This window comes from Notamacropus eugenii, chromosome 5 (genome assembly GCF_028372415.1).
Source record: "Notamacropus eugenii isolate mMacEug1 chromosome 5, mMacEug1.pri_v2, whole genome shotgun sequence".
In the NCBI taxonomy this organism is placed as follows: Eukaryota; Metazoa; Chordata; class Mammalia; order Diprotodontia; family Macropodidae; genus Notamacropus; species Notamacropus eugenii.
Window position 1 is genome coordinate 208,442,167 of NC_092876.1, and position 21,630 is coordinate 208,463,796.

Sequence of the window (21,630 nt, forward strand, 5' to 3'; positions counted from 1 at the left end):
TTTAGCATTTCCTTCAAGAATTTAGATGCCATGCCATTTAGTGTGCTATTTCATATTTATTTAGAATTGTTATTATTTTATTATCTATGGTAACTTTTAGCAAAACATAATTTCCATATTAGTCACAGTAGGCTTAATTAGTCTGTTTTTGCTATAGTTTTGTTTAAGATCACAATTGCTATCCACATTTTGTTTGTTTTTTTTTTATTTCAGCTGACGCATGACAGATTCTTATCCAGCCCCTTATTTTAACTATGTATCTTTCTTTTACAAGTTTATTTCTTGTAAATAACATATTACTAGATTCTTGTTTCTGATCCATTCTCCTGTCTTCTACCATTTTAAAAATAAGTTCATTCCACTAACATTCACAGTTATGATCACTATTTTTTGTCCCTCTGTCCCTATTCTCTTATATTGTTCTTTCTCTTCTTAGCCTCTTTTAAGCATTTGTTTTGCTTCTGACCACTACCTCTCTCAATATCCCTCTCCTCTCCCTTAAGCCCTTTCCCTCCTTTTTCAGTGCTGGGTAAAATGTATTTCTGTACCCAACTGCATGTGAATGGATTCTTCCCCTGTTTGACCGTTTCAGATGAGAGTGAGGTTCAAGTATCACTTCTTCAACCCCCTCCCACTGTCTCTTTCCTGCTGTATATACTTTTGCTTGTGTACCCCATTTGTATGAAATAATTTCCTTCATTATTCTCACCTCTCCCCTCTTCCAATGTGTTGGTTCTTCCCCACACTTTCTGTTCTTTTGAAATCATCAAAACATAACCATCACTCCCAGGTTTTCCTCCATCTAATTAGATTCTGTCTATCACCTCTGATGATGATACAGTGGTAAGGAAACTACATGTATCATATTCCCATATAAGAATGTAAAGTTGAACCTTGTGTGTTCCTGACTCTTTGTTAGGTGAATTATTTTTTTCTGGCTGTTGCAGCATTTATTCTTGACCTAGAGCTTTGGATTTGGGTTATAACATTCCAAGAAGTTTTTGTTTTTAGGGGTCTTTCAGAAAGTGGCCAGTACATTCTTTCCATTTGTCCTCTGGTTCTAAGATGTCTGAGCAGTTTTCTTTTATAATTTCTTAAAATTTGACGTTTAGGGTCTTTTTTGTTCATAACTTTCAGGGAGTACAATGACTCTTAAATAATATTACCTTAGATCTGTTTCAAATCAGTTGTTTTTTCTATAAGTGCATTTTCTTCTCTTTTTTTAACTTTATTTTGTTACTTTTTGATGTCCTGTGGAGTCATTAATTTATATTTGGTTAATTCTAATTTTCAAAAAGTTTTTTGTAAGCTTTTGTGCATCTTATTTTAAGCTGTTAATTATCTTTTAATGTATTTCTTCCCTCACTTTCATTTATTTCCACTTTTTTTCTCTACCACTCTCATTTAGTTTTTAAAATCATTTTTAGTCTTTTTTTCTTAAATTCTTACTTTAACTCTTCTAGGAATTCTTCTTTGACTTGTCTACATACTGCATTTTTGGCTGAGACTTTGCTTATAGATGTTTTTGAGTGATTTTTTTCTCTGGGTTTCTATCATGAGCTTCTCTGTCACCATAATGGCTCTTTATGATGGGATTCTTGTTTTGCTTGCTCATTCTTCTAGCCTACGTCTTTGACTTTTGGCTTTGTGTTATTTCTAGATGGGGGGTGGTGTCTGACCTGTGCTTCTGCCCTCTAACCTCCTAATGTTTTTACAATTCGGGTCTGGGGCACACAAGCTTTGAGCACTCCCAAAGTAATGGGATGTGAGGAATGGTGAGGTTCAGCTTAACCCTCCTGGGTTAAGCTCTTCAAGGTCTTGACTCAGGCTTGGGTCTTTCAGTTTATCCTTGGTTGGGAATTTCAGTAGAATGCTGCTGGACTCAGCCACTATTAGTCTGCTGGGAGGGTCTGCAGGTTCAGAGTGACTGAAATTCAGGGTCCCCTTTTGTTCTGGGGCTTGTTCTTTGCTCAGTACACAGGGATGACCCATACTCATGTCCTCTGCCATGGATCTGTGACCTGGGACTGAGTGGTGGACAATTGAACTGCTAGATGCTACATATTTCTGCACCCTAAGCTAGTTCAGGGATCCCTTGGAATTTCTTTCTGGTACCCAGGAGCAGCTCTCTTTCAGTCCCTGGGCCCTGGAATGCTTTGCTTATGTGCTTCTCACCAGACCCTGTCTCCACTGTCCATAGACCTTTCTCCCTAAGCTGATCTGAGCTGCAAAAATGACTTACTGTGAGGTTTTTTTTAAACTTTCCCAATCGAATGCAGTTTTCTATGTTTTCTAGATCTTTGTGGAGGAAGCTTAGTGGGGAGCTGGGCCATACTACTTCCTCAGATGGTGATGACCAATACAAATATACACAAATGGCCACGTCTGACCAATTTGACCTTTTTCTCAGATGGCATGTGCCTACTCAGAAATCAGTAATGATAATGCAACTCTACTCCAAAAACTAGAAACTATCTCTAAGGGTTAAAAGCTCCATCACCTCTATTTAGTTAGTTATAGAAGTCTTTTGAATAGAAACCTGTGCTACTTTCTTATTAGGAATCAGAACTTAAATAATACCATTTAACTGTTTAAGAACAATGCTGTATTCTGCATTTTAGACACAAATCTGCTAGAAACAATTTTAACTTAAAATTAATATCAAGTATCTCTAGTTTGGAGAAAAGACTAAACCCCTATGTGCTCTCTCCTCAAGATGATTTGAGTTAACATTTAGAGGAATCTAGAAGAATAAAATCACAATAAGTGAAAATAAAGTTTTGAATTAACATTCTAGAATAGTTGAGTAACAAAGTTACCATCCCATTCTTTTCTAAACCATTCCCCTCAAGGACTTTATGGGCCCTCACCATCCCAGATCATCCATTATCAGGAATATTTCCACATGCCAAGAAATATTCAGTCATTTAATTTGAGTGATATTTTAATAAGGACCTTTTATTCAGCATCTTTTAAAAATCTAATTTAATCTTTTTCAATTTACAAGCATTTACTTTCCCTGCCTCCAAACTATCCCTTCTCTATTTTAGGGGGGAAAAAGAGAAAGAAAAAGACTCATAGCAAATATGCAATCAAGCATTACAATAAAACTAACAAATTCTGAAACTGTCCATGTCCAGAAACATATGTCTCATTCTGGATTTTGAGTCCATCACTTCTCTGATAGGTGATAAATACTATGCCTCATCTTTAGTATTCTGGCATTGCATTGATCAGAATTCTGAAGTATTCAACATCTTTGGAACCAAGCTAGAATAAAAACCAAAGCAATATATTTTTTATTTTAAGAGCAAGTGGAAACAAAAAAGTAAGAAGATATTTTTTGTTGTTTTTAAGAAAAGAATCTCAAAGTAATGTAAACATTTATAGCACAATCTATATTTGTATCCAGCAGGTATAATTTCATGTATGTCTCTCTCAGGAATCAGGGATTCTTAACCTTTTTTTGTAATACGGAGATTACAAGACCCCTTTGACAGTCTGGTAAAGTCTATGAACTCCTCAGAATAATGTTAAATGCACAAAGTGTATGGGATTACAAAAGAAACCAATTATGCTGAAATAGTTATCAAAAAAATTGAATAGGTTCATGGCCCCCAGGTAAAGCACCCCTGCTCTAGATCAGCCTCAAAATATGCTATCTGAGGTTTTTTTAGGGCACATTTGACAACATCTACATCCCCTCCTCCATTTGAGCCTTTCTGAAAATGAATATGAATTTCATCTTCAATACTTTCTTCATCCCCTTGAATATTTTTAAGTCCCATCAGAAGAACAGTCCTCTTAGATATTCCTGAAAATACCTGGAAAAAAAAGCAAAACATCTTTGAGGTACTACTATATGATCTTTTTTGTAGTCCATACAAGTTTGCAAGAAAAAATACTTCTCTTATTAACTTGCATTTGATTTCCAATTTTCCTACCACAGTTCATTCTGAATCATGCACTCTGTAAAAATTATGGCTCACTTTCTCTTTTATTAGGAGAGCACATTTTTTATGTCTGTGATCAAATTCTCTTAAGAAAATATTAACTATGTGTATTATTGATAGACGTGAGGAGATGGAGAATTTCTCTCACCCTTGTGGAGACAAATATACTGAGAGCTGAGGTGAGAGACAGGTTCTGACCTTTTTTTAAAAATAAGTTTTATTGATAGATTTTGCTTTTACATTACTTACATTTCCCAAAGTAACCCTTTTCCCTCCTAATCTTCCAGGAATAACAAAAAATCAAAAAGAAAGGAAAAAAACAGTCCAGTAAACTCAACCAATACATCCAAAAAAAAAGTCTGACATTTCAGTGTTCCATACTCATAATCATTATCCTCTCCACACCCCATTTCAATCTCTTGGAAGAAGAGAGAAGAGTTCCCCAATTGGTAAATGGTCAAAGAATATGAACAGGCAGTTTTCAGAGGAAGAAATTAAAACTACGTATAGTCATATGAAAAAATGTTCTAAATCACTATTGATTAGAGAGATGCAAATCAAAACAACTCTGAGGTACCACATCACACCTATGAGACTGGCTAACGTGACAAAACAGAAAGATGATAAATGTTGGAGAAGATGTGGGAGAGCTGGAACGCTAATTCATTGTTGGTGGAGCTGTGAGCTGATCCAACCATTTTGGAGAGCAATTTGGAACTATGCCCAAAGGGCTACAAAAATGTGCATACTCTTTGACCCATCAATATCACTTCTAGGACTGTATCACAAAGAGATCATAAAAATGGGAAAGGGTCCCACATGTACAAAAATATTTATAGCAGCTCTCTTTGTGGTGGCCAAAAACTGGAAATCAAGGGGATGCCCATCAATTGGGGAATGACTAAACAAGCTGTGGTATATGAATGTAATGGAATACTATTATGCTATAAGAAATGATGAACAGGAAGATTTCTGAGAGGCCTGGAAGGACTTATTTGATCTGATGCTAAGTGAAAGGAATAGAATCAGGAGAACTTTGTACACAGCAACAACCACAGTGTGTGAGGAATTTTTCTGGTAGACTTAGTCCTTTACAGTAATGCAAGGACCTAAAAAATTTCCATTGGACTCTTGAGGCAAAAAGCCTTTCACATTCAGAGAAAGAACTATGGAATTGGATCACAGAATGAAGCAGACCATTTTCTCTTGTATTATGTTTTTTTTTTTTATGGTTTCTCCCATTTATTTTAATTCTTCCATGCAACATGACTACAGTGAAAATGTATTTAATAGGAATGTATGTGTAGAACCTATATAAGATTGCACACCATCTCAGGGAGGAAGTGGGGAGGAAGAGGGGAAGGAAGAAGAGGGAGAGGAAAGAATCTAAGATATATGGAAGTGATTGTAGAACACTGAAAACAAATAAAATAATTTTTTTAAAAAAAGAAAGAAAATATTAACTGAATGGTCTTGGTAAATAAAGCCATTTCCTAGTAAGATAATACACTTTTTCTTTTAATTTTTATAACTAAATGGTTCAATTATATAAAGGTACATGGGTGCTATTAAATAGGAAATAAAATAATTGCCTGGGAACAAAACGGTAATGGAATTTTTGCTCATTTTTTGCCATTTCCACTGGCTGCTATTAGCTTTGCATCAAATGACCTTTTGATAGATCTTTGATGAGTAGCTACTACGCACTGAAAAGTATATTCAGAAAATGTCTTAATTATAGTTTCTAATACCTAGTACAGAGATAATTTTCCCCAAATATCAACATAAAGAGACAGTATGTTAGAGTGGAAAGAGAGATGGTGTAGCAGCCAGAAAGACTTGGGTTCAAATTCTGCCTCCAATCTAGCTATGGAACCTTTGGCAAATCACTACCTCTCAATGCTCTGTGAAATTCTGTAGGACCTGATGTTCAGAGAACATGCCAACTTGCATCGGTGGAAGAAGTTCCCTCAACCAGGAGTTCTCCATAACGGTGAAACCATGGGCTCAGTCACTATATTTCTTAAAACATCACATTTCATTTATATAAAACACATTTCACTTATATAGAAGATGACATGTATAAGATTTGATTTCTGAACTTCAAAGTAGTTTACTATCACTCTAGTAAAAGTCATGCTTTAAAGGTAAATCCTAATCAACAACTAGTAGAAAGATGACATCTATGCCCTATCTATAGTATAATATGTGAGAAAAAGTATTATCATTACTATAACAATCAGAGTTTAACGTAGCACTTCATGGTTATGAGGTATTTCATGTCCACTATCACATTTGAATGTGAGGTAGGTTGGGTGAGTATTATAATCCACCCATTTTAAAGATGAGGCCTGAGTTCACAATACTAAGTAAATGAAGCTAAGAAATGTAACCCATGTCCCATTTAGTGAAGACTGGTATAATTTCCTGAATAATTCAGGAAAGAAAAATAAGCCTCAAATTACTTCCTACTAAGGGGATCAATAAGATAAAGAATTGTAAAATTTCAATTCATTCTAAAGAATTTAAAGTCTTAAAGAAATGTCAAAACCTCAAACAGAGAGAGCTATTTATCATTGATAGGATTTAGAATGCTATGACCTGATTATTCAAAATGTGGTATTGTTTGATGTGGGGTTGTTTTTTTTTTTTAAGATTTCCTTACCTGTAGCTTTTCTATAACGTTTTCCATATGTGGAGAAACAGTAACTTGATGGCAGCAGGTACTTATAAAAAGAGGATATTTCTGGTGCTTGAGAATATTATCAGCCACTGGAAAATAATTTTAAAAGGTTTTTCTTTATCAGATGAGAAACTTATTTGCACAAAAATATTAAACTTATTCTAAAGAAAGTATTCAGAATAGTTTAAATTTTCAAAGTTTGTTACCATTCTGAAGTACCTGCCAATGTCTTGGCAGAAAGGTTCAGGAGGCATCACACATTTTCAGGCATGGTCAATTCATGAATTTGTTTTGATTGACTAAACTTATTTGTTACAAGGGAGGGCTTTAACTTATTGGGTGGGAGGGGAGAGGACAGGTAGAGAGTAATTAAGTGATACAAAAACAAGAGGAAAAAAGAAAAAAAAAGAGCATCTATGAAACATTAAAAAAAAACACATGGAAGACAGCAGAAAGAAACTGAGAAGTGAATGCAAGCAGAGCAGTATTCAAACTACCATATTAATTTTTTAATTAGACTAATTTTTTTAATGAATACAAATCAATTTTCTCTTTCTCCTATAATTTCCATTAGGGAAAAAAGAAAACAAAACCTTTGTAACAAATATGCATAGCCAAGCCAAACAAACACCTTCATTGGCCATGTCCAATGTCCAAATGTTTCAGTTTGTACCCTGAGTCCATCAACATTATGTCTGTAGGTAAGCAGCATGCTTCCTACCATGTTAAGTTTAATATTTGTTTCAAAGAAAAAACAAGATGGAATATGTATTGACAGTATCATATGTAATTCTTCTTCTGTTTAAGAAATTTCATGCTTGTTGGTTTGTCAAGTTCATAATAATAGGAAATGAAATAAATTTCAAAAATTAATAAAGTGTCTGTTTCACTGGAGGTACATGAAAAAGAAGAGAAAAGATAACATCACGGAAATTTCAAAGAAGAGGTAATTCAATTCAACAAGCATTAATCAAGAACCTATTATGTGTAAGGTCTTCAAGAATATCCTACCCAAATGGGCCTAAGAGGTGAGCTTGGGTTCTTGAAGAATTCCTTGACCATAACAACATAGGGGAAACAAAAACAATAAGTGATCTTCCATCCTGTGTATTTCCTCCCTCTCCCCCCTTTAGTTTTTTCAGGGACAATCTCAGAATGGTCAAAAAGTAGAGGAGAACATGTTTTATAAAAGCTTTGAGATTTATCTGTAAACATTAAATTAACTAAATGTGAGATCCCTCTCAAGTAACCATGAAACAAGCTGACACACTACTGGAAGAACTGAATCATCATTCCTGACCTTCTCACTATAAATTAAAGGATGGCTCACAGGTTTTTCTTGGAAAGGCAAAAAAGAAGAGTGAGTGACTTTATCTTGTGTCCATTAATGACAAACTCATGATTTCATGAAATACTTAGTCATATCACATTTCAGTTCTCATTAAAAAATTTGAAAAGACATCACCACAAAGATAATTATAGTCTATGGGCCAATACTTCCTACAGGGGATGACTCAGGAAAAATTCAACAAAAAACTCAACAAGACCCTCAAATTAAATCACAAAATAGTTTGATATTCAAAATTTAACAAAAGACAAATGTTAGGGGAAAATACATATGGCTCTGGTGAAAGAAATTGGAAAAACCAAAGTCTTATAGATTGTACAGAAGTAATCAGGAACACTAAGTAACATCACAAAACTAAATGAAATTTAGTTCTCTCACAAGGAGGAAACAACTGGCTATCTCTGTAGAAGTAATTTCCAGATCATCCTCCTGTATACAGTCAGATTATTGACTAGTTAGAGCAAGGATTAAAATCAACAACAAATTAGGAGAAGAAAAATGAGAATTAAATATGGTATGCCATTTAAACAAATTTTTGGAGCCAAAAAAATGGAAAATGTGTAAAGTAAGAGCAATCAACACACCATCACCATGGTTTTAAGTTTTCATTGTTGTGAAATCAATCACCAAATGAGGTGATCAAAAGAGCTTTAGCTGGCAAACACGTCTCTTTGCCAAGTAAAAAAGATAGGGTAATATTAACTTAGAATATAAACTCATTTGAAATGCCTCATTGAGGAATGTGATAGATCAGTAAGAAGAATCAGAGGGAGAAACAGGTTCCTAGGCAGCTTGTCAAGAGACTCAGTTAAGATAGATCACTGCCCCCCTCAACCCTGAAACATTAAGAATGGAACCAGAGAGATAACACGTTAACATAAAATGGAAAAGATCTGTTACGATTTCTGTAAGAAGTGCTTTTCTCCATCAATGACAGTGATACTATGACAATTAGATTTAACATCATAGGCATTGGCATGCTATATGAATATACAGAGATGGCCCAAAAGAAAACAAAAATGACAAAAGCAACTCGACTAGACCAAAAGGAAGTCCATGCTAAAGTCCATGCAACCCAGCTTTGAGGAGATCATGAGTCAGTATAATGTAGTGGACAAAGCTTTGAACTTGGAGTTAGAAAGATGTATTCTAGACTTAATAGCTATGTGAATCTGAGTAAATAATTTAATCTCTCTGGGACTCACTAGTTTCCTTACCTGTAAAATGAAGGGGTTAGACTTGATCTATCTCTAAAACGTAATTATTTCAATGATCCTATAATTGATTCAAAATATACTAAATTCTTAAAGAAGAAAACAAAAATATCAGTCAAAAATGTCAATAGTTACTGACCCATATCCCTGCTTTTCCATCTACACAAACTCCTTATAAGATTAACTTTATGATTATAATTAATGATAATAACAAATAATATTATAACAATGACAATAACAAACATATTAAGTACATCCTTGAAATAAGGTATGAGAAAGTAATAAGCCAGGTCATACCAATGAAAATTAAAGATCCAACTGTGTTTACTATTTACAGACTATTAAAAATAATTTAATTTGTCAGAGCAAAATGTTACCTTGAAGATTCTTCCCCAACATATGAAACTTCTTTAAAGAGGTAATAACCTCCTGACCATTAATTGAGGCATAAAACAGGAAGACATGCTCAAGAAATATATTTGCCATAGTCATAGAGGAAGCTGAGCTTAGATATCAAATCAAAAAGGAAGTCCAGTGAAATCCTCTGGATCTTCCTTTTTTGTGTATGCCACTGTACTGATTATATTAAACCCTAAGAACATGGGCATCCTAAATGAAATCTATAGTAACACAAAAAATTCCGTCTAACTACACACATGGATAGATTTTTGGATAAAGAATTTCTATTGTCCAGACTAGACTGTTAAAGTAAAAATGGTCCAGATTGGGTACTGACCTAACAGATTTATATTTTGGGCTTACAGCATCATTAAAAACTTGTAGTCTCTGTCTCATGTTACTATTGATCATATGTCTAGGGCTAGAAGATCAAAGTCTTCTAAATAGTCAAATAGTCCAATTCTCTCATTCTAAAGATGAGGAGTAAAATAATTTTTGAAATGTCACATAGCACATAAATGGCAGACCCAGGATTTCAATCTGAATCCTAAAAATCCAATTACAATTTTCATTGTACCATACTGCTTCTCTTGGAGTGATTATTTTAAATCTCTATTGTCATGCTAAAGAAGGTAATTTTAAAAGACATTTTTCTTTGGCCTGCTTATACTTTCAAGATTTTTGGGAAACTCCACACATATACAGATTGGCAAGTTCCCATAAATTATTCCCTTTGAAAGCTATCTGAGGGTATCTGAGTTGTTTAGTAACTCCCATAATCACATATCCACACAGTTAGTCTGTGTTAGTGGCCTAGATCTTTCTGATTTCAAGGCAAGTCCTCTCTACATGATACCAAGCTCATTCCAATATTTAGATTAATAAATCATAAATTAGAGATGATGAAATTTTTTTCAGAGACTGAGGCATCCTGAAAGAGAAACAATCATTATGAACTTCCCAAATGACTCTAACCATACATACCTCCATTCTCAAGGAATGTAATAACAGCTCTTTGAGAATTTTTATGATATTCCACATTTTCTACTTCTCCACCCCCATACTTGGATTTACTGAAAGTCAGTTCCAATTTGTCTCTCATCTGTTCTTCAGGTAGTATATCAGGTATTTCAGTAACATCAATCTTTTTCTTAGAAATCTTTGTGTGAACCTGGAAGTGGAAATTGTTTCTTTCAGTTAAAGAATAAGCATCCATTAATGTCTGCTATGTGCTAAGTACTGGTGACAGAAATAAAAGTGAGACAGACCTTTCCCTCAAGGAGCAATTTATATTCTACTAGAGGGATACAATATGTACCAAAATAAGTAAATGAAGGATATATTCAAAATAAAAAACAAGGCAATTTCAAGTAAGGGACGGTACACAAGAGGAGAATAACAGATAGGAGAATCAAGAAAGGCCTCCAGGAGGAGGTGGAACCTTAGTTTAGCCTTAAAAAGAAAGATGGATTCTGAGAGGTAGAGGTGAGATGGCATTCCAGTCATTCAGGACAGTTTGTGTAAATAAAAAGAGAGGGAAATGAAATTCCATCTACAAGCAAGAGAAAATGGCTCAATTTGGCTAGAATTTAGAGTGTATGCATAAGATGGTGCCTCTTTCTTCTTTAGTCATTTTTATTTATTGAAAAGGGAAAGGGAAAAAAAGAAAATTTGTCTAAAAATACTGACAAAAGCAGTGCTTCAGTATTTAGACAGAAGCAAAGAACAGTTGTGAAATGACCTGGAAAAGCGCAAAGAACAGTTGTGAAATGACCTGGAAAAGAGCAACACCTCATAAAAAGGACTTACTGATGATAAAAGCAGACAAAGTATCTTTTTCTCAGCAGTTCATTTATATATAAGATAATTATATAGACTTTAGGATAAGTAGAATTTTCCCATTACTATGAGACAATTGTACATAGCCTATCTACAATGTGTGTAACAGAAGTGTTCATTTTGGTTTCTCAACCTAAAGTAGTTACTTAATTCAAGGAATCACTACTTTGATGAAGTAACCAATCAGTAGCCAAGTCAGGGACCAAAGAAATAGAAAAGACAGAAGGAGAGAGAGGAAGGGGAAGAAACATAAGCAGAACAGCTTGAAGCAGAGCAGAGGAAGAAGAGGAGATCTGCCTCCAGTTTGCTAATCTTTCAGCTGAGTAGCCGGGAACAGCCGAATGCAGGAAGATGGCTAAGCCTTACAAGTGCTGTCAGGAGGTGTTCTGAATGGAAGAAAGCACTGATGTTCAAAAGTCCTGATTGAAGGAAAGGATTTATTTGCTTGTTTATTCACTTGCTTACTTATTTAGTAGTTAGTGAGTAATGTGTTATTAGCCTGAAAATATAGTTATAGGGGGCAGAGCCAAGATGGCAGAGTAACAGCACGCACTTTCTAGAGCTCTGCCCCTAAGCCCAGCCAAATACCTGTAAAATATGGCTCTAACAAATTCTGGAGCTGCAGAAACCACAGAATGACAGAGTGAAGCAAAGCTCTAGCCCAAGACAGCCTGGGAGGTCACTGTCTGTCGCACCACGTAGGGGGCAGGGCATAGTCCAGCATGGGCTGTACACTGGCACAGACAGGACCTGAGCAGGCCATGGGGAGACTGAATCTCTCACACTTGTGGCAGTTTCCAGACTTCAGGACCCCAAAACACCAAGGACAAATTGAAAGGCCAGTGGAAAAAATCTGTAGGAGCAGTGTGGGAGGGTGGAGTGGTCTGCCTCCAGCCCCAGGGCTGTGGAGGGAGAAGGGGATGGAGGAACCTGAGGCAGGCACAGTAGCAGCAAGGGCAACAACAGCAACTGTTGCTGGAGTTCTAGGCCCACAGATTGTGGGGAAATCAAGCGGCTGACAGTACACCCCCTACCCCCACTGGAAGCAGAGATCTACCTTGACAAAGAGCTCAAAAGTCAAGTAAATGACTGGAGAAATGAGCAAAAATAAAAAAAGAATCAGAGGATAGATTACTTTGGTGACAAGGTAGACCCAAACATGCAAACAGAAGACAACAAAGTAAAAGTTCCTCCTCCCAAAGCCAAGAAAAACATAAATTGATCTCAGGCTATGGAAGAGCTCAAAAGGATTTTGAAAATCAAGTAATAGAAGTAGAGCAAAAATTGGGAAGAGAGATGAGAGTAATGCAAGAAAATCATGAAAAATGAGTCAACTGCTTATTCAAGGAGACCCAAAAAAATGCTGAAGAAAATAACATTGTAAAAAATAGACTAACTCAAATGACAAAAGAGATCCAAAAAGCCAATGAAAAGAAGAATGCCCTAAAAAGCAGAACTGACCAGATGAAAAAGGAGATCCAAAAGATCACTGAAGAAAAGAATTCCTTAAAGATTAGAATGGAGCAGATGGAAACTAATGACTTAATGGAAAATCAAGAAATTATAAAGCAAAGTCAAAGGAATGAAAAAATAGCAGACAATGTGAAATATCTCATTGGAAAAACAACTGACCTGGAAAATAGATCCAAGAGAGCCAATTTAAAAATTATGGGACTACCTGAAAGTTAAGATCAAAAAAAGAGCCTAGACATCATCTTTTAAGAAATTATCAAGGAAAACTGCCCTGATATTCTAGAACTAGAGGGTAAAATAAATATTGAAAGAATCTACCAATCACCTCATGAAAGAGATCCCAAAAGGAAAACTCCTAGGAATGTTGTAGCCAAATTCCAGAGCTCCCAGGTCAAGGAGAAAATATTGCAAGCAGCCAGAAAGAAACAATTTGAGTACTGTGGAAATACAATCAAGATAACACAAGATCTAGCAGCTTCTACATTAAGGAATCGAAGGACTTGGAATATTATATTCCAGAAGTCAAAGGAACTAGGATTAAAACTATCACCTACCTAGCAAAACTGAGTATAATACTTCAGGGGAAAAAAGGTCATTCAATGAAACTGAGGATTTTCAAGTATTCTTGATGAAAAGACCAGAGTGAATAGAAAATTTGATTTTCAAACACAAGAATCAAGAGAAACATGAAAAGCTAAGAAAAACTGGCCAATCTGTGAACACCTCTCCCCCTCCTTCATCTCAGAACTATCACATTTGTTACCCCATCCCCCTTTTAATAAGTTGAGATCAGAGGAATTAGAACTGGAAGGAACCTTTTAGATAATCTAGTTCAACACTACTATAAAGATGGAAGAACTGGGGCTCTTGGACATCTGACACTTTAAGCTCTTTGAATATATTAGGGATTTCACAAATGCTTGTTGAACTTGAGGGGACTGAATAAAATGACTTGCTTCAGGTCACCCTGATTAGTGGTGGAGTTGAGACTCAAACCTGGATCTCCTTCCTCTCAGTCTTAAAAAAAAAAAGTATAATCTGGATCCAGATTGTGAAATACTTTAAATGTCAAACAGAGGAATTTGTATTTTATCCTATAGATGCTTGGGAGCTACTGAAACTTCTTGATAAAGTGAATAATGGTCATATTTTGGAGAATCTTTGAAATTAATGGAACTTGAGAGTTCAGCCTCCTCATCTCTTCAGCCTCCCACCTTTGCATCTTGGTCTATGCACATGGAAGATAAGAAATGTTCCTTGAATTCACAGATTTCTTAGAAAAAGTAATTATTCATTTACCTGAAAGCTTACACCTGTTTTTAGTGGGACAGCTTTGGCTATCAGTTTAACCTTCTCATTCTCAAACTCTACAAGATGTTTTCCTCTTTTAATCACATTCTGTGCAACTGAAAAGAAATTTGAAAAACATTTAACTCCTATATTTCAATGTTTTGGTTATGATTTTTATATACAAAGATATATGAAAGCTTTGGATTCAGAGCCAGAGGACCCATATTCACACCTTATATCTGATACTTACATACCGTGTAACCTGGGACATATCAATTCACCTCACTTTCTTCATCCATCAAATGAGGAAGTTGGACAGGATGGATTCTGAGAACTCTAAATATATCATCCTGAGATCTTGTAATTTTTGTTTTTTGCTTTAAAATGGATTTTTATTGGCATTTTTGTTTTTACATCACTTAAATTTCCTTGTTCTATGCAGTTCATTGCTATCAAAAGAGGCGTTGTTATAATATTTTTATGTTTTTAAAGTACTTCTTTTTGTCAGTTACCTACTTGGGATATATGCCTCACAGTGAAACCTCTGGGTATGGACATTTTAGTCACTTTATTTGCCTAATTTCCAAATGCTTTCCAGAATGGATATACAAATTCACAATTCCACTATCAATGTATTTGTGTGCCTGTCTGCCTTTCCATACTTCTCCCAAAAGTCATTATTATCATCTTTCATCATTTTTACTAATTTGTTGTGGGTGAAGTGAATCTTCAAAGTTGTTTTGATTTCCATTTCTCTTATTAGTGATTTGGAACATTCTTTCATATGATTGTTAATAGTCTTCCTTCTCCCTAGTGAAACCATAATTTCTTAAGTTTTAAAAAGCTTTAACACTAGATTAGGATGCATTTTTCTTTAAGCTATTTTTGCAATGATTACATTTAGAAAATTTTCATCAAGTTCAAAATTATTTATTTGTATTTTTTTTACTAAGAAGTTTGGAAGGACTTCAAAAAGCCCATCTGTTCATTACTAAACTATCACACATTCTGTTGTTTCCAACAATGCAACATTATTTCCACTGACAAGGCAAAATAGAAATTCTAGTTGAGAGATCTGAAGAAACGTTTATGGTTAATGACACATTTATGATTATTTAAAATTACTGTGTTTATAATTTTAGGCATAATTCACGAATAAATCGTTCTTATGAAACACAGGGTTTACACTCATAGGGATTATATTTAAAGCATGGAGTTTGATCTGAACTATTGGAAGGAGTATCCACATTGATGAAGTCATAATCTATCAAAGTCCAGAAGTACTAAGGATGCAACATGAACATGCTTATATTCAGAATTCTTTTGTGTTTTCTTGATGCCCTTTTCTACATCATATTAATTTTTTAATATGCCTCTTCTTCCCTTTCCTGCCCACTTCCTCCCCACCCATGGTGTAGTATACAGAGTATTGGAATTAAAGTCAGAAAGAGAAGGCCCAAGTACAAATTCTGTCTCATATATGATTAGCAGTTCACGACCCCAGGCATACCACAACTCAGTTTTCCCATCTATAAATTGGGGGAATTGGATTTTAGGACTTCTAGGGTCCCTTCTAGCTCTAAATCTCTTACCCTATGATGCCTACTCGAAGCAGCAAAACTTTTAAGAAACTATTCCTATTCTTTGATTTCATTCCTATTGAGATATGACTCAGTCTTATATATTTGTGTTCATTCCCTATATATCTTGGTACAGGAAAACTAAGAATTTTTGCTATCCAAACTGCAACCCAAAAAAATCAGATTTTGATGCTGACCTGTACAATAAAAACAAGAAGTAAGCTAGGAGAACAATTACCTTGCTTCCTTCATTTTTGGTTCTTGTTCAAATTTCATTTGCATGCAACACCAGAAAGGATCTTGGCAAGCCCTAAATTAGGGTTATTTAGAAGAGAGGGCTTTGAATTCAGACTAGAGAAGTTGAAAAGACTTCCTTAGACTGGGGAAGGTAGGCCTGGGTGCATTGGCTATGACTAAAGAGTTGTCATCCTGTCCTTATCAGAGAAAGTTTCCAAGGACTAGTCTCAGGACACTAAAGCTGGCAAGTCTTAGATGGCCTGAAGGGAACTTTAACCCAGAAGATAATCACAAGGAGCAATCACCTATGGAGACCATGTTACAACAGTTACTACAAAACCAGCAGGGATGGACAAAGACTATTTGTCCAGCAATCACCATAAGCCTAATGAGAAAACACATCCAAGAAAGGCTACACTAAGCAGGAAGCATGCCCAATGAGTGAGATCCATGGCTTTGCAGCACTGTAAGTATTCATGGCTCCTCCACACATGTGCCCTGGCTGGCTGTGAGCTGCCTTTCCATACACATGCCCTGAAAAAGGCATTCCTCTTCTATCCTGGATATGTTATCCTTAGGCTTGCTCAGCCTCTCTGTTGATGGTGTGTGACCTTTGGCAAGTGTACCTTAGCTTTCTGAGGCAAATGTTCTATTGCAAAATTTCTTGCTAGGCTATTTGATTTGGTTAAATATTATTTAGAACTAATTATGCCCTCTAGGTAGTTGAAGAAAAATTAAATACATTGGTAGAAGACAGTGAACTGTGGTTTGGAGTAGATATACATCCACAGAATGCCTTGAAATTAAGATAGCTTTACTGAGGTTCCCAGGTAAGAGGGCCCCATTGCTAACTGGGATATCAAACCCTTATCAAAGATATTTGATGCAAATCATCCATTTCTCTTTTTTATCCAAGTTGTATTGATTTTCTTCATGCAAAATCTTTTCAATTTCATGTAAGATTGAAATTGTCTTTTGTTATCTCTCTATTCCTTGTTTGGTGTTTAGTTAATGACTGTCAAGTCAAAAAACATTTATTAAGCACCTATGTGCCATGCACTATGCCAAATGAGGCAGATACAAAGAAAGGGAAAAACAGCCTCTGCCCTCAAGCAGCTTATAATATAATGGGGAGAGAAAACATGCCAACAAATATTTACAAAAAAAGATATATACAGGAAAGAATAAGCACTAAGACTAAGGAGGACTGGGAAAAGCTTCTTGCATAAGGCAGGATTTTAGATGAGACTTGAAGGAAGCCCAGGAAAGCCACAAAGAGATGAGGAGGAAGAGTGTTCCAGGCATAGGGGACAATGAGTGAAAATGCAGGAAGTCAGGAAATGTAGGATCTTGAATGAGGAGTTACAATAATAGAATATCGAGAGATAATAGAATATAGAGAGAGGAACGAAGATGTAAGAAGCCTGGAAATATAGGAAGGGTCCAGATTATGAAAGACTTTGAACAATGGAAGATTATATTTGATTCTGGAGGCAACAAAGAGGCAATGAATTTTATGGGGGTAAAGGGGGAGGAATCCTGTGGTCAGTCTATTTCCTCCAATAAACTTATTAATTAACTCTACCAATGCAAAAAAGAAACTGAAATTTGACAAAAATCTGAGCTCTATAAAAAAATAATAAAATAACAAACATTCAGCTCTTAATAATCCATACATATGAAAGAACACCATGACACAGGTAACTCCAAATGAAAGAAAATCCATTGTGTCCATTGTATTTAGCTTTGAGGCATTTACTACAAATAAGGGCATATTCAGGCTTTTAGGACATCACAACACTTGGACATAACAATGCTACACTGAACATCATAGAATATTAGGGATGGATTGTGTAAAAATTATGTACATAAATTGTGATGGATTTTTTGTAAATATTGTGTACAAAAACCACTTCATTTTACGTAAGACAAAACTGAGGTCTAGAAAAATGAAGGGACTTACCCAAGGTCATAAAAAAGAGTGAGTGGCAGAGCCAGGAGGAAAATCCCTGCTCCTGACTTCCAGGCCAATGCCTGCCACTAATTCAGGATGGGCTGAAAAGTTAAGCCGTTCCCCAAATCTATTTTCTCCCTCAGAACCATTCCAAGTTAGACTGAACAGACCATCTCCATCTCTAGGCATCAACCTGACGTGAGTTGTTCTACTTGTGGTTCCTAACTCTTAGGGGAAGGACAGTGTGGTACAGTGGTTAGATTCCTCTGCTTGTAATATAAAAAGCCAGGGTTTTAAGTCCTATCACTTACATATTAGCTGTGTCACTATGGGTTGGGGGCTTTTTTTCTTCAAATAAGGGCATATCCAGTCAGTGCCTTATTTTGACTGCTGGAATCCACTTTATAGTTTGAGTTGTTTCTAATAATATATGTACTTTTACCTCCAATAAAAGTGAAATGTAAGTTTTGGATTAATCTGGGATTATTGATGTCATTGCTACTGTGGTGGTGGTTAATAGAGTGCTACATGATAATACATTATTACATATTGCTCCTTCAAGTGCAACCTCATCTCAGTCTCCTTTACTAAAAAAAAGAAACTTTCGTATTAAGGACAGTTGCTTGTAACCCTTTTTTGCTTGCATGTTAAGGGTTAATAAGCTTCTTTGACATATAGCCACTCCAAAGCCTCACAAATTTGTATTCCAAACATTCAAGAAGTGTTGTGGTGTTGTTCTCAACTATAACTTCTGCAAAAAGCTTCCTGTGATTATCAATACTTCTTGTCAGAGTCAGTCTCAGGATAGTCACTAATTCCTAAGTTGAATATACTGTCCTCCCTGATATAACTTGCACTCCCAAAGTCAGTGACAATAGGTCATCTTTGGTTTCTAAGAGAATCAGCTCATCCCAGGTTTCCCCCACAGATAATAGGCAACTGAAGCTGAGGCCTTCCAAGGTCCTGAATATATATGTGTCCAGGGCACATGGCATCAGGGATGGTGAAGACTGGTTGATGAGCTCAGGTATGCACACCCCTAGTCCTCATCAGCAAGTTGCTTTACCTGTCTGATACCATCTGTGACAAAATCACAAGTCCTTGGGATATTGACTTTCCCTGAATTGGAGGATATAATTAAGTTCCTTGTTTTAAAATACCTCTAACTGGCCTCCAAATACCTTTAAGAGAAAAAGTAAATAAAAGATAACAGAAAGTGTCTGACCTTGAGCTTGAAAGCAAGATTGTAGATAGAGTAGTAAATGTCCACAACTCTTCTTCCAACAAATTTTCTATGAATATTTCTCTACTAAAGAATCAATGGCGTTTATAGAGAGAAATTCTGGACATCCCCCCACCCCACTCCTATCCCCACCAGGCTTCACAAAGGTTACTTAAGAATAGATGCAACTCTACTTAGTTTAAGTATATTTTAAACATAGCTAAATTGGGGACATACTGACCTACTAGCTTTTCCCTCCTCATTCCAGCCTACCAACCCTGAATATTTTCTTCAAATCAGTTTGAGGGGAGAAAGATAGAAAAGGGAACCAGACTTTATTAAGTGCTTACTACATACCAGGCAATGTGCTAAATGCTTTACAAATATATCATTTGATTCTCACAAAAACTCTGCAGTGATGCTATTATGATTGTCATTTTATAAATGAGGAAACTCAGACAGATGTTAAATGATCTGCCCAAGTCACACATTGAGGAAGTGTCTGGGAGTGAAGCTAAGCTCCCAGGTCCAGTGTTCTTCCACTTCTCTAACTCACTGCTTCTGAGAAAACGAAATCATCTGAATAGTAGAGCTAGAGATCTGGCAGTTTTAAAATGAACAAATAAGCTATTAATGGATTTATCAAAAATTAGTGGTGATTAATTCATTAAACTTACCAAAATTAATCAATTTTAATTGACGAATTACATCTAAAAATTATAGCTAGGTAGCTGCTTGAATCTGAAAGAATGCCCAATTGTACATACTACTAGTTCATGCCAGAGACATCCTGTTTTGGGTCTAGGGACCAAATTTCTATTCAGAATTCAAGGAAGCTAATTCATTCTTTGTGGCATAAATCGTGGAGGGAGAATTCACAGCAATCTAATGACTAGCCATCCCTACTATAGCTTCAGGGGAAGGAAAGGATCAAGAGGAAAGGAAACACCTACATCTCAATGTTCTGGTCAATATAACTTGGATTTCTAACTTGTTTTTCTCCAGGGAAGAAGAACAACTAAAGGAAAACTACAGTGAAGTCAGACTCTTGTAACCACATGTTCTCATAAAACATCTGGCATTTCATTGCAATTGAGCAGGGATCATTTTTCTTCATTTTATGTCACTACTGACTGTCCACAGACAATTCCTGTTTGGTTGTTTGAACTTAAAGTAGTCCCAAAGGAGTGGGATTTTGGGGTGGGGTTAGTGTAGTAGTGACTGCTGGCTGTTGCATAAGCACCTGACCTTGCTCCCAGCCAACCCGTATACTTTCCAGTTCTCTAATAGCCAATAATTATTGTTAATATTATTATTACTAGCTTTCATGTATAGCTTTAAGGTTTTCAAATTGCTTAGGATATATTATCTCATTTGATCCTTATAACAACTATTAGATAGAAGCTATGATTATCCCTACTTTACGGATGAAGACATTGAGTCTGACTAAGGTAAGTGACCTATTCAGTCATTCGGCTATTAAGTTTCTGAGACAGAATTTGAACTCAGGTCTTAGTGAGTCCAAGTCAGTGCTCTATCTGCTATACAACCTGCTTGACTTGATCAGGTCTTTTCTGATCTCCACTCTCTTCTCCCACTTACTGTTATATACCAGTTGCCTCTGTCACAACTACCACACCTTGGCCACCACTACTGGCCTCCAGAGCTTGGCTAACAGAACAACAATATTACTGGAACGCCTTTATTTTTCAAATCCCACCTTCTCATGGAAGTCTTTTCTGGTGTGTCCCCTTATTCTCCTCCAGTGCCTTCCCATGGAGTTAACCTCCCATCTACTCTGTAAGCATCTTGCATGTACGTAGTTTTTTGCATGTTGAGTCCTCATTAGAGTTTACATACCTTGGGTGTTGGAACTATGTTTATACCCTATTTATGTTCCCAGCTGGCACATACTGCTTAAAAAATGTTTTTTGATTGAATGACTTACAAGTTTTCTTTCAAAAAAATATCAGTGATACCTTTCTCGTCTTCAAAGGTGATAAGTGCTTGTCCTTGCTGCAATTTATATTCAAGCTGTGTAGTTACTTGAAATGAACACGAGATATCTGAATACTGGCTGACATCCTTAGGGTTCTCCATCGATGTGAACTTCATTTTCTTTTTAGGAATATTCTTTTTAATCTAATTTAAACAGAAATGTTTTATTAAGAACAAGACAAAATGATTCATGGGTCTTTCTAGTCCTAATAGTAGTTTTCCAAAGAAAAATCATTGAATAGTTCCAAGTATAGAAATTCTTTCCACTAGTGCAGATGAACAATTCATCAGTCACTCAGAGCCTCAAAGAATTTCCTGGTAGCACCAAGAGGCTAAGTGATTTGTCCAGGGTCACAAAGTAAGATTTATAACTGGGTTTTCCAGATAACACTAGCTCTCTTTCACTATCCCACAATGTGTCTAGTTATTAGACTGTCGAA

General features: G+C 35.8%; 1 protein-coding gene across 3 annotated transcripts in view; it reads right to left on the reverse strand.

Moving 5' to 3' along the window:
- Nucleotides 1–2,926: 2,926 nt before the first annotated feature.
- NMI (N-myc and STAT interactor) overlaps nt 2,927–21,630 on the reverse strand; it is a 36,307-nt gene continuing 17,603 nt past the window's right edge. For all 3 annotated transcript variants that reach the window (XM_072611935.1, XM_072611936.1, XM_072611937.1), the window contains exons 4-8: nt 21,172–21,334; nt 14,209–14,315; nt 10,582–10,768; nt 6,619–6,725; nt 2,927–3,824 (exon numbers count right to left, since the gene is read on the reverse strand). In XM_072611935.1, coding sequence (XP_072468036.1) covers nt 3,609–3,824; nt 6,619–6,725; nt 10,582–10,768; nt 14,209–14,315; nt 21,172–21,334 — 780 coding nt within the window. In that variant the 3' untranslated portion in view covers nt 2,927–3,608. The remainder of the gene's footprint in view (nt 3,825–6,618; nt 6,726–10,581; nt 10,769–14,208; nt 14,316–21,171; nt 21,335–21,630) is intronic.